The sequence below is a fragment of the Stegostoma tigrinum genome, chromosome 9 (genome assembly GCF_030684315.1).
Source record: "Stegostoma tigrinum isolate sSteTig4 chromosome 9, sSteTig4.hap1, whole genome shotgun sequence".
NCBI lineage: Eukaryota > Metazoa > Chordata > Chondrichthyes > Orectolobiformes > Stegostomatidae > Stegostoma > Stegostoma tigrinum.
Window position 1 is genome coordinate 46849688 of NC_081362.1, and position 13706 is coordinate 46863393.

Below are 13706 nucleotides of genomic sequence, written 5' to 3' on the forward strand. Positions count from 1 at the left end.
TGATTCTTATGGGAGCCTATTGGTTACTGCCTGCTGACCTAAAAATGACTTAACTAATAGGAAATGGTGTCAACTAAACTTTATTCCATGCTAATGTATTGCTAACTTCCATGAGTCCTAGTATTGTATGATGAGTTAGCACAAAAAAGTATCAAATGCTTTTTGAACATCAAAAAACTAAGCCTATTAGTTGTCCTTTATCTACCCTGCTACTTGTGACCTCAAAAATTGTATGAGATTTATTAAACATGATTTTCCTTTCGTAAATCTGTATTGATTGTCCAATCGTTATGATTTTCCAAGTGCTCTGCTACCACATTCCTAACAATGGTTCCCTAGTACTACTTGGTTCAAGCTAATTATATACTGTCTTCCCCTGTCTTGAATATCATTGTCATACTTGCTATCTTTCAATTCCCCAAGAAACAAAGGGTATGCAATCTCTGTAGCCACTATTTTAAAACCCTAGGATTAACAACTATTTGTGCCATTTACTTGTGAAAATTCTCCATTCACCCAGACCCACTTTGTCTGGAATGTTTTTGAGTTGGCCACTATGTACCCGATAACAAAGCATCTATTTACTTCTGTCATTTTCTTTAATCCCCATTATAATTTCAGTCTTTGCCTCTAAGGGACACCCATGTATTTTCCTAATCTCTTACTTCATTCCTATGGAAGATCACAAAACCAGTTTTTTTATATATATCTTGTTTGCTGTCATTTTGTTTTCTGTCTCCATCATTTTCTTGGTCATCCTTTTGCTGAGTTCCAAAACACACTCAATTTCCAAGCTTATCATTCTTTGTCGCAACATTGTAGAAAAGGAAAGGCTTGCAATCTTTGGTATTGCTGAAAAACCCCACCTTGTGTCAAAGTTTGTCATCTTACACTCATCAGGATAATTTTCAAGAATATCAATTAAAGGGGAAAATCAACATTTATACTATATATAAATCAACATTTATCAGTGAGAGTGCTGAATGTGTGGCAAATTAATTCTGATTAATGGCATTGCCATTTGTCTGAATGCCTGTACCAATCTGCCACACTTCAAAAAACATATGCAGGCCTTAGAATGTGGCATAGAGTTGCCAACATGACACTTGGATTAAATTATAAGGGAATGATTTCAGAATCCAGGATTAAAAGTAAGATACTACGAATGCTAGGAATAAAAATACACAAAATTGGGGTCGGGATGGGCCCTTTTGAGCCTGTTGTTCTATTCTAAGTGCACGGCTGACCTGATTTATTCCTTATTTCCATTTACACCCTCCTTTCAGTTCCTTGCTTTTCAAGGATCTAAATTTATTCAGCATTCCTAGTCTGTGCAGGGAACTTCTTCTGAAATTAATCAACTTTTATTCAATTCAAAACATTAATTATTTTTCTCTGTATCTACAGATGCTAGTAGACGTGTTGAGTTTTCCCAGCAGTTTCAGTTTTTATTACAGAAATTAAGGTTGTATTCTTTTGAATTTATTAGATAATGGAATTTTTCAATACATTAAAGGGGACAGATTGGAAGAAAGTATTTATGCTAATTGGAAAGTCTAGAACTAGGCATTTATAGTCAAAAAAACTTAAAGACAAATCTTTTGGGAGTGAAATTAGGAAAAATTAAGAGGTTATGTACTTTGGCAGGAAGAATTAGAGAACTGAATATTGTTTAAATGGGAAAAGATCGAAGAAATTTGCAGCACAGAGTATTTGGGGTCCTTGCATGTGAATCACAAAGACCTACCGTCCAAGTTCAGCAGTTAGGAGGGAAGGCAAATGGAATGTTAACCTTTCATTTCAAAGAGAATGGAATATAAAAATGGGAAGATTTTGCTGAAACTGTGCCAGGTGCTAGTCAGGTCCTATCTTGAATATTGTAAATAGTTTTGATCATCTTACCAAAGGAAATACATAATTGCATTGGAAGCAATCCAGAGAAGATTCACTAATTTGATTCTGGGTATGGAGCAATTTTTTTGAGAGGTTATGTAGGTTGTATTCATTGGAGTTCAGGCGAATGATGGGTAACATTATTAAAATATTAAATATTCTTAGGGGGCTTGATAATGTTAATGCAGAGAGTTTTTTTCCTCTTGTGGGAAAGTCTAGGACCAGTGATCTTACCTCAACACGAGCCTCGTTACCCTGCGCCTACCTACGCCATTCTATAAGAAAATGGAGGATTTAATTAAGATCTCATGTCTGTATTTGGACCAGAGGTCTACTGAATGCAAAATGGAAAGATAGGATATTATTCCTGAAGGAAAAGCGATACTTTCAGAATAGGGGAATGCCTACTTAAGGTGGAGATGACACAGAATTTCTTCTCTCACGATAGTAAATCTGCGGAATTCATTACCACTGAAGGCTGTCAAGGCCGTGCTGTTAAATATATTCAAGGCTGAGGCAGACAAATTTTTAACCTTCTAAAATGTATCACCTCACATTTATTGGAGTTAAATTCCATCTGCCACTATTCTATTATATTCATCAGTAGTAATGTGAAATCTATACTTTATGCAATCAAATAACCCGTTAACTTTCTGTCATCCAACCAGAGTTTTTAAAATTCCTACCCACGCATAATCAATAAAGTTCAAAATCATACGCTATCTTTGTGTTGTATAAAGCAGAAATATTAATGCATTTACAAAGTGTATCCAATTGCAATCTATTATTCTTACTCTGAATAAAAGCAGCTTAAAATTATTGATCTAAATCAAACTACCTTCCATTGGAAATTAATTGCTTAATTAATACAAGTTAGCCAATAATTTTAAATTAAAATTTCTTCAACTTATCGTTCTGACCAGTGATATCTGCTGCTAAATTGAAATTTAAACTGATTGAAGCAGGCCTGGGCAGCTCACTTTTTTTGGATTGATTGATCATCTTTTACCAGAAAGGACATTGGATTTGTCAAGTAAATTTTCCATTGTGGATCCCTGCTTCAAGAGCCACCACAGAGTCAACAAGTCTGCAAAGTATTTAGAACTGGTGTGCCATTAAAGCTTCCAATTTCACAAACCTGAAAATGTCTTTAGTGTTTTTGAAACCTATTTTTAAAAAAAAACTATACCAAGCAATATGCCAACTTTTTATCAAAAGATGATCTGGCATTCCAATATTATGTGGCTGCAGTAAAGCTTTCATCTTCGTGGATGCATGCCACGATGTTTCCCATTCTGCACCAGCCTGTCTTACCCACCATCTTTGGGCCTTCCAGAAGAGCTGGAGACTGTCTGCCAAGAGACAAAATTACATACTACATATGTCTTAGGATTCCCTTCTGCTATCTCACTACTCAAGCAGGCTTATAATTAAAAACCATGGAGTAACTCATACCTGATAGAGCAGGCAGTAAACTTCCTGAAATCATACTTCCACTGCCAAAAATATTTGGGGGGTGCTTGCACAGTGCATGGCAAACAAGATCTCCAAGTTTGTGGTAATCTGCTTCGTCCTGACTATTATGTCCATTCAACTATTATTATGAAGGCTATCTTGGGAAAAGGAGGAGGCACTATGGATTCCATGTAACTGTACACATTTAAGAAAGCATATTGAGAACCTACTTCCACTGAATTAACTTCATCAAGCAAACACCATTCCATCCGACCACACTGCCTGCTTACCCAACTTCCAGCTCTAATTTGACTTCTCAGATACTGAAGCCATTTGTGCCCAAATACAATAAGACCTAGACAATATCCAGGCTTGTGTTGACAATTGGAAAATAACATTCCCACCATGCATTGCCAGACAATGACCGTCTCCAACAAGAGGATATCTAAGCATCATCCCTTGGTAGTCAAGTCTTTACCATTGCTGAATCCTGCGTGACAACATTGGGGTGTTATCATTCGAAACAACTGAAGTGAACCTTATAAATACTGCCCCTATAAGAGGTCAGATGCTAGGAATCCTGCAGTGAGTAACTCCACTCATGAATCCTCAAAGCTTGTCCACAGTCTACAAGGCACAAATCAAGACTGTCCTGGAATGTTCCAGAGATAGTAGGAACTGCAGATGCTGGAGAATCTGAGATAACAAAGTGTAGAGCTGGATGAACACAGCAGGCCAAGCAGCACCAGAGGAGCAGGAAGGCTGACGTTTTGGGCCTAGATCCTTCTCCAAAACGTCAGCCTTCCTGCTCCTCTGATGCTGCTTGGCCTGTTGTGTTCATCCAGCGCTACACCTTGTTATCTCTGTCCTGGAATGTACCCCACTTGCCTGGATGAGCGCACCAGCACTGAAGCCTGACACCATCCAGAACAAAGTGGCCACTCGATTGGCACCACATCCACAAGTATTCACTCCTTCCAGCACCAGCGCACAGTAGCACCAATGTGTACTATGTACAGGATGCACTGATGTAATTCGTCAAGACTCCTTAGATAGCACTTCCAAACCTATAACCCATTCTGTCAGAATATTAAAGGCAGAAGTTGCATGGGAACATCATCACCTTCAATATCCCCTCCAAACTACTTACCATCTCGACTTAGAAATAAATATCTATTCTTTCAGAGTTGGTGTGTTAAATTCCTGAAACTCCATCTTGCATGGAATTGTGGGCGTACCTACACCAAATGGATTGCAGCAGTTCAAGAAGAAAGCTTACCATCACCAACTTCTCAAAGGCAGCTAGCAATGGACATTAATTACTGACCCAGCTAATAATGCCCACATTCAATAAATTAATTAAATGAAGGACAAACACAAATCTGCATAAAGCATCTTTCTCCTACAACACCACCTAATTCCATCAACAGTAGTTCTTGTGCCTGCCTTGGAGATGTGGTTCCTTGTCCTAGTGCTCCAAAGCTATGCTATCTCTGTGATTGCGATATGTCTGTGAAAGTCTACTGACTTTGTGCTTGCGGAATTGTGAATGACCATCCGTGATGCCGTCAAGCATCTTTAGGCGTTGAGGGCCTAGATTCAGATTGTGCCACCTTTACCATGGGTAGAGCAGTTTTGGCTGGCTAAGAGGTTACAGGACATTGAATACGATGAATGTCTTCATGTTGGAGTCACTCTGTCACTCCTGCTGTCACATGGTGGCAGGTCACCAGTCTTGGTAATTTGCTGAAGGGCAGGTTGCTGGACTGCTGTTAAAACATATGGACCTGTTTCAGCACAGAGATCTGTACCCATAGTGATGAGTGTGAACCTGCAATGCAGCAAGTTTGGATCTTGTGACCTTGATTTGAGTTACCACTAGATCACTGAGAAAATGGGAGGCTTTTTTTCCCCCTTGTGTTGCAACAGAATTGTTCCATGGATTTGTGCACTGGTGCTACTATGCAATTAGCCATTGCCATGTGGGAATTGGAAAGGGTAGGTTCCAAGCTCTGTCACACCAGACCCAGATTCCACTATGCTCCTTGACAGTAATACACCAAACTTCTTTATTGTCCACCATCATCTGCATTCCATTTTTATGTTGCCCTTTCAAAATCATCATGAGTTCTGTACAACATCGTAACATACTTGATACCTCACCCTCTGGGGATTTGGCAAAATTCCTGGCTGTAGTTCAGTCTTGCCCAATGGCTGAATAACACAGATTCTGACTCAAGATTAGGCCCTGAAGTTCATGCAGTGCTGGTAACTGCAATGACTGTGGGTGTCAGATCAAGTGATGGTGACTATTCATTGCTACCATGAAGTTTATCTTCCTCTTAATCCTAGTTGACCTAAAGCTGTCCTGCCAACACCTCTAGGGAATCTGGATGTATAAGGGGAGGATTGGTCTGAGGTAAGTGGCAATTCTGATGGAAAGCAGAAGAACCATGGTCATGCCATCTATAGCCTCCACCAAACCATATTCCAGAATGAGATTGAGGTGGGAGTTGAGAAGGACCGCAGTTGTCACCATCATTCTAGGTAGCTTTGGTAGTGCAGATGCCATGGACTATTTTACTGCTGACTGGTGATGCAGAGCATGATGTCATTTGAGCAGATTTAGCAAATAGTCATGCCGACCCTCCGAGATGTAATAGGAAACCATTGAGAGGGCAAGATGTCAGTGACGTAGCAGTGAGTTTGAATATTGTGCTTTTTAAAGTTAAATAGCATGAATTATGTCTACTTTAATGCGTCGAGAACTTTGCCCAATTGGCAGTTGAGTTTGGTGACATATAGCTGAGTTTGGACCGAAATATAGAAAAAGGCTCATCAAAATTCATGTAATTACATCCCAATGGCCAATTCTGCACAAAAGCAGGAGCTATTAGCTCTGTCTGCTCTGTGTCTTCTAATTTGTTGTATTTTTGACTATGGAGAGCCCTTCCTATCATCTGTTACTTTAAGCCTTCACAGCAGTTTCCTTACTCCAAGTTATTCTTTCCTTTCCTGATGGTTTTACCTTTTGAGCCAGTCTCTGCCTTGATTACGTTGAATTCAGGCTCTGTTCTCAATATCCCCACAGTTTAGATCTCCGCATGGAACATAATATAAATCTTTAAATGCAACTCCTACTTGAAAATCATTGACCAGAACCTGGGTCATAAAGCAAATGTAATCTGAGGATGGTGTATGTCAATACCTCACACTTCATAAGAGAAAGTTTTCCATCTCGATAACACTGTGGGGAAAATTGTTCAAGAATCTTACTACTTTTTTTATGTGAATAACTGAATTGCTATGTTCTATATTGCTATTTTCATCCTGTACTTTAATTGGCAGCTAACCTCACTGGACATAGAGAAAGAGTTGGATTAGAAAACTTTGAGCTACTGAAAGTTTTGGGAACAGGAGGTGAGTTTTAGCTAAAGCTTCTTTTGTATCTGTTTGTTTTGTGCTTTAAAAAAATGGCTTAACAAACCACAAAGAATGAACCATTTCAAGTTCAACCTGCATTTTGTACTGAAAACACTGATCTGTTCAGGTCAATTTGTGCCACTGGGCTAGGCAAAGAAAAATCAAACAATAATGTGCTCCTAATCATTGTGCATGATCTCTGCAGGAACTGCATGTATGTTTATGAGGGGAGGATAGGATTTCACTTGATGGTGATGTGGTCAGCAACTGTAGTTTTTGAAAATATTTTAATCAACCTGTTTAGAGATATTATTATGTATCGCTGGAGCAGGTGGGACTTGAACCTGGGCTTCCAGGTGCAGGGGTAGGGATACTGCCACTGTGCCACAAGAGGGCTTTTTCCTTCCCCACTTGGTAATCTTAGCCGGTGTCCCATCCAAGTTCTTACCAGGCCCCAGTCTGCTTAGTTTGTGAGATCAGACGAGATTGTGTGTTTTCAAATTAGCATGGCTGCAGGCCATCTGTAGCTTTATCTCACAAGTAAAAATTACTACCACCTGAGTGGGGTTTGCAAATAGTTCAAGTTGAATGCTTGTTAAAAGGAATTTCCCTTCCTTATGATACATTAGTGAAACATTAAGGGGAGAAATCCAAAATTGGGTGGGTTGGATCAGATGAGATGTTAAAATGTTAATCTGAATCATGACGCTAACCATTAACTTCAGTTTATATACAGATGGGACAAGTTAGGCAGACAAATTATTTAAATATTTAATGCCGCCTATTTAATGTGTTGTTTTTAAGTTAACCCACATCATGTTTTCTTGGTTTTCGGACACCCAGTGGCTGAAGGGGCTTGAAAACTACTGCATCCTGAATAAAGATGCCCTTACAGAATACTTGCTTTGCAGCATACGACAATCAACATTAGATATTTCTAATCATCCTGTTCTGACATATTGTATTAAATATCTGAAGAAGTTAGAACTTAAACTCAAGCCTCCTCGCCCAGAGGTAGAGACACTGCTGCTGTATCACAAGAGTCCACAATTAATGTATATTGTTGTATAAAAGTCAAGTGCCTGAGACTTCAGCATAGGTTTAGTGCTCGGTGTGCCAAGTGTTGCCCTAAACACTTAGGCCCCATTCCACCAGCAAGAACGCTGACCTGATCAAGCACCAAGTAAGTACTGGAAGCAGATTGAAAGGCAAGTTGTCAGCCAGCATGCAAATGAAGGGTAGAGATCAGAAGATCTGGGGTGCAATCATAGGCCTTTTAGACAAGCAGGTAGGAAAGATTGGAAGGCTGCATCCCACAGTGTATATGTATCTGAGCAAAAGTTCATCTCAAGTAAAAATTGATCCCGCCTTTGGAGAAATAACCCAAATAACTTTTACTTACTAATTACTGCTGAAGTCGTACATAAACTGTTGCTAACCTTCTCATCCACAGAATCATAGAATAGCACACTTGTCTAGCAAGCTTCTTGCCCAATCAGGAGACTCACCACTGAAGACCCTCCCTGACTGTGGATGCCCGTCAGTCGGGGACCAGCAGCCTCAGGGAGCTGGTGAGCATTGCTGAAGGTCTAGATTGCACAGCCTCGAAGAGCTGGCATGCAAAGTAGTCTTTTTTTAGGTTGGTATCAAGGGTTGGGGTGAAAGGAGTTTCAGTTGTTGAATTACTCAATTATTTATTTGCTCTGCAGTTTCACCAGCTTTAAATTAGAACTGGCCTGTGTATCTGCTATTTTTGCTTTGTGTAAAATTTGTCTCTTCAGAAGGTGAGAATGGTGTGACCACACCAAAGACCAGTCAGGTGATGATCATGAATAGCACATGCCTGTGCATATCAGCATAAGCCAAAAAGCCAACTTCATTGGTGTGCTGTTTTATGATTCTGTTATTGAGGACGTTAGTTCCAGTTGAAGTTTGGCTTCAGCAGTGAGCAATTAGTAAGTAAAAGTTATTTGGTTTATTTGCCCAAAGGCCAGGGGTCAACTTTTACATAAGATCAACTATTACTCAATTATATATACATAGTGGGACGCAGCCTTCCAATCGTTCCTACCTTGTGGCATAGGAGGCCTACAGTTGCACCCCAGATCTTTCCATCTCTATCCCTCATTTGCATGCTGGCTGACAATTTGCCTCTCATCCTGACTTTTTTTCCAGGTTGCAAACAAAGCGCTAAATTCTTCCATGTTAGAAAAAAATTTATTGCCAGGGCAGGAAGTGAGAGTTGGTCCTGTACCATCTGATGGCAAGACTCAAGGCAGCCTTTTACCAGCAGTGGATAAGTAAAATGCTGCTATCAGGACCACTATCTTATCAAGAAAAAAGATGAAGGAAGCAAAGTTTGAGCTTACTGTAATGAGCTGGAACCAGGGCTACAGTCACAGGGGCAGTTGGTGTCACCAGAGGGATCATTCATTGGGCCATGATCTATCATAAAGAAGGACTGCTGTCTACAACCCCCCATTCCAGAACCAGCTAAGAGGCCCTTGTGGTCTCCCTTTTAGTTCATTTTGTTGAAATATTGGTGGTGATGGGAGTTGGTCTTTCATTGAGCCTTTAATCACCACATTGGCTGCTTAGTTGCCAGGCATTCCAGTTGTGCCCAAGGCAGAGGGAAGATGTCAGATTTGCCTGCTGGTACATTCTTCAGTCAGTTTCCAAGCTCTCCCATCTCTGAGCCCTACTACAAAGGGTTGGTGAAGTCTAAAATTTAGGAGAATTACTAATCAGGTCCTAGTTTTAAAATTGAATTACATCACACTGACAGTAATTAGTTACTGAAGTTGAAAGTGTGAAATGTAGAAGTCCAAATTGTTGACTAGAGTGTGGAAGAGACAACTCATTGACATGTCAAACCTCAAAATATCTTCTAGAACTTCAGTGACGCTTAGCAGTAAGCCTGGGAATACAGTTTTCTTTTACACGACATGAGTCAATGTTAACAGAAGGAGAAATTACTTACAAGTAGAAGTGGAGATGAACATGCCATTTTTCAGATATTCATACCCTGTTCATCAGACTGCAGGTGTATATACTTGACTCAGTGCAAACACACCTGTCACAAAACTTTGGACATCTTCTCAATCTTTTTAAAATACAGAAATGCTTTCAGTGTGATAATTTCTTCCAAAAGATTAATTTAAGATTAACTTGACTATTGCAATAACTATCTTCACCTTGTATCAGCATGCAGACAGTTCCTGCAAAAATTATCAGCTATGCTTAGCAACCCGACTCTGGCTGTGTTTTGTTTTTGCACAACCCAGTTGCATAAAGACCCAATTATACTGTTCTGAACTGAGACCAGTTTAAGGAGCTATTAAAACAATTGTATACTTTTTAAAAATGTCTCAAACATTACTTTAATGCTCACCATTGCTAAATCAGCTACTTTTTTTGGTGGAACAGTGTGACAGGCACTAGCTGCATTCTAGTACTTTGCCCAATTGGTCATTATTGGTCAGTGATTATTAAGGATATTTGACCTCAAGGAGACATAATAACTGCTTCAGGCCAAAATACGTGAATTTCTGGCAGGGATTGCCAGGGAGCAGTCAGGAAAAAGAATCCTTGTAATCTGCATGGGTGAGCTACTATCTAAATAATTGCTGAGATATCAAGAGCTTGCTTGCAGTTAACTGAAGTGCATTAGAATGCTGCAGTTGGAACATGTTAATGCTACAGAGGAATTAGTTTGTTATAGGATAGATTTCATATTATAGTTTCTCCTATTCAAGTTGGATGTGTAGATATTTTGAAACAACCTGTTCAAATGTGTCATGACACACCACTGGAGCAGTTAGGACCTGAACTCTGGCCTCACCCAGAGCTAGGAACAGCACCACTGCACCACAACAGCCCTAAAAAATATTTTTAATTGACCTATTCAGGAATGTTATGACATTCTCCAGTGCAAATAGAAATTAAGCTCATGTCTTCCGGCCAAAGGGTAGACTACCGTTGCACCACAAGATTTCTCAAATTAACTATATAAACTGAATACAATAACTACATATTACAATGAATTTATTAATGAGGAAAAACATATATTTTTGCGCAAAAATTTAACATTAAATATGTAATAAAATAAATGTTTGCACCCTAACAGTACAACGTTACTGTTTTAAACATACAGTGTTGCAGAGTAGATTGGATGTCAATTCTTGGTAATAGCCCTTTATATTTTGTGTTTCTGATGTTTGTGCTGGGGTAGATGGAATACGAAAGCTGAATGCTTTTCTAAAATGTACAAGGAAGGAAGAATAAAAGCGCATTTCCCTCGCGCCGTTTTACAAATCCAAGAATGACAGTGACCAATCTAGTTTGGTGCAGTGTACTAAAGACCTTACAAGCTCTATGACTTTGTGACCTATGATAAATTTTTACCTATCTATTGTGTTTTTGTGAAGATTGGCGCAAAATCTTACTTTATAATGATTGCTATTTAGGATTTTTAAACAACTATTAAGAGAAAATAGTAATGCTTTACAGTTAATAACTTGTTTATTCTTGTGTTTTATTGTACTTTCACAGCATATGGTAAAGTTTTTCTGGTTAGAAAAATTAGTGGCCATGATGCAAACAAACTCTATGCGATGAAAGTGCTTAAGAAGGCTTCCATTGTACAAAAAGCAAAAACAACTGAGCACATCAAGACAGAACGGCAAGTGTTAGAACATATTCGACAGTCTCCTTTTCTAGTCACATTGCACTATGCTTTCCAAACGGACACCAAGCTTCATCTTATACTAGGTAATAGTTTTTTGTCCTATTCCTTACAAAATGTCTACATCTAAATTTTGTGCATTGTTATCTCTCTCCCAATCCTTTGCATTGTGATGTACATTGGTAACAGTGAAGTGATTCCTTAGTACTTCAGTACATTCTATTTTAAATGTTGACAATTCTTTAATTGAATTGAACGGTTTATTGTCACTTGCATTTAACAAATAAATAGTGGAGTGTAATATGTCGCCATGCTGTGCCGCCATTTTGACTTAAAGAAAATATTAAGATATTACTAAAAACAGACTTCTTCCTCCCTTCTTGTGCTCCGCTCAACTTTGGGGGTTGTCTCCACATGGGCTGCTTGCCCAACAATGCCTCCCCATCACAGCCCATTCCAAGAGTCCCACTCTGGGGCCACGACTGCTGCCACTGCTCTGCCACTAGGAGCACCACACTGGGCCTACCACACAGCCACTGAAGCAAGCACTGCTTCCATCAATCAGCCAGGAGTACTGCTATGGGAGTACTGCATCGCTCACCAAGTGCAGATGCTGCCTTCTCCGCTGACTGAAGAGGCTGCCCCGCTATCACTGCCATTGCCATCTTCAAAACTGATGCCATCGCCACCGCCTTGAGTCCTGCGCCTCGCCCACCAACGTGAAAGCTACAATGCTCTGTCTCTTTCTGCTGGGCCTATAGTCGCTGCTGTTACAAGCTTTCCGAGGGCTTTCTCTCCTCAGCCCACTCTCCGAGAAGCCAACTCCTGCCACACGTGTTTGAGAGGCCAAGCCCACTCTTGCCCTGCTAAGATGTTGAAAAGGACTCCAAAGAGTAAAAGTAAACAGTAACAAAGAAAACAGATGGAAACAGACGAGCCCCAGGCCAGGAGCTTGGACACCATGTTGCTTCTCCGCCATCATCTTGGACCTCTGGTGCTATTCTTCGTATATTATTGTGGCACTGATTCTTCTTTCTGTTATTTTGCAATCCGTAATACGTCTTCTTTCAGAGATGTTCTGCTTCATTAGACCATGGGAGGGGAGAGCAAAATAGGGTGGAAGTCCTATTCGATTGACCTTTGCGCATCTCTTTGTAAAGTAATCAAGTATGGCAAAAACAGAAATTGCTAGATAAACGTGGAAGGTCAGGCAGCATCTGTGCAGAGAAATCCGAGTTCATGTTTTGGGTTCGGTGACCCTTCTTCAGAACACTGGACTGAAATATTAACTCTAACTCTACTTTTTCTCTGTTAGCGGACATGCTGAGTTTCTCCAGTAGTTTCTGTTTTTGTTTGGATTTTAGCTTCTGCAGTTCTTTGTTTTATTCAAGGTGACATTGCTTTTTAAACATGTTTGGAATAGGTCTCTGCGTTGCTTTCTTAGCTGAAGAACGATGCTGGGGCAAAGGCCAAAACCAAGCAGTGCATGTGAAAATGTGCATTTGAGCATTAAGATTTTATACAAGGAAACAGGCTGCATCACTTTCTGACATTGCAGCTTCACTACAGTGTTACTGTGATGGAACTCAGGCTTTTATTTTCATAAAACAAGTAGTTTTTGAAGGTAAGACATGGATACCAAAGCCAAGAAACTCAGCAAGATATTTACCCTATAGTTTCCTTCCAGAGCCAAAATAACACCTTTGAGCATTTTTACTCTGACGGATTGTATGTAATGTAACGGTGTCTAATGAAGAAATAAGACATTTCCTTATGTATGTGGATAGGTTAGGTAAATGCACCAAAATTTAACAGATGAAGTTTAACATGGATAAATGTAAGATTATCCATTTTGATCAGAGGACTAGAAAAGCAACTTTTCATCTAAATGAAGAGAAACGCCAGTGTGCTTCGACGCAGAAGGATCTGGGTGATCTAATGCGTGAATCGCAGAAAGCAGGTATGAACATACAGCAGGCAGTAAGGAAACCAAATGGAATTTTGACCTGTATTGCTAAAGGAGCAGTGTATAAACATTAACGTGTTGCTACAACCTTACAAAGCATTAGTGAGATTGCACCTGGAGTACTGTGTACAGTTTTGGTCCCCATATTTGAGGAGGGGTATAGTTACTTTGGAGGAGGTTCACTAGATTGATTCCAGAGATGAGACATCTGATTTATGAAGAGAGACTGAGCCATTTAGGCCAATATTCTTAGGAGTTTAGGGGAGTGCGAGAAGATAAAATTGT

At 39.7% G+C, this 13706-nt stretch overlaps 1 protein-coding gene across 1 annotated transcript in view; it reads left to right on the forward strand.

Moving 5' to 3' along the window:
* The window catches only part of LOC125454890 (ribosomal protein S6 kinase alpha-5-like), a 95064-nt gene that overhangs the window by 23280 nt on the left and 58078 nt on the right, over window positions 1-13706 (forward strand). The window contains exons 2-3 of the mRNA XM_059648513.1: window positions 6697-6768; window positions 11323-11541. Of these exons, the coding sequence (XP_059504496.1) occupies window positions 6697-6768; window positions 11323-11541 (291 nt within the window). The remainder of the gene's footprint in view (window positions 1-6696; window positions 6769-11322; window positions 11542-13706) is intronic.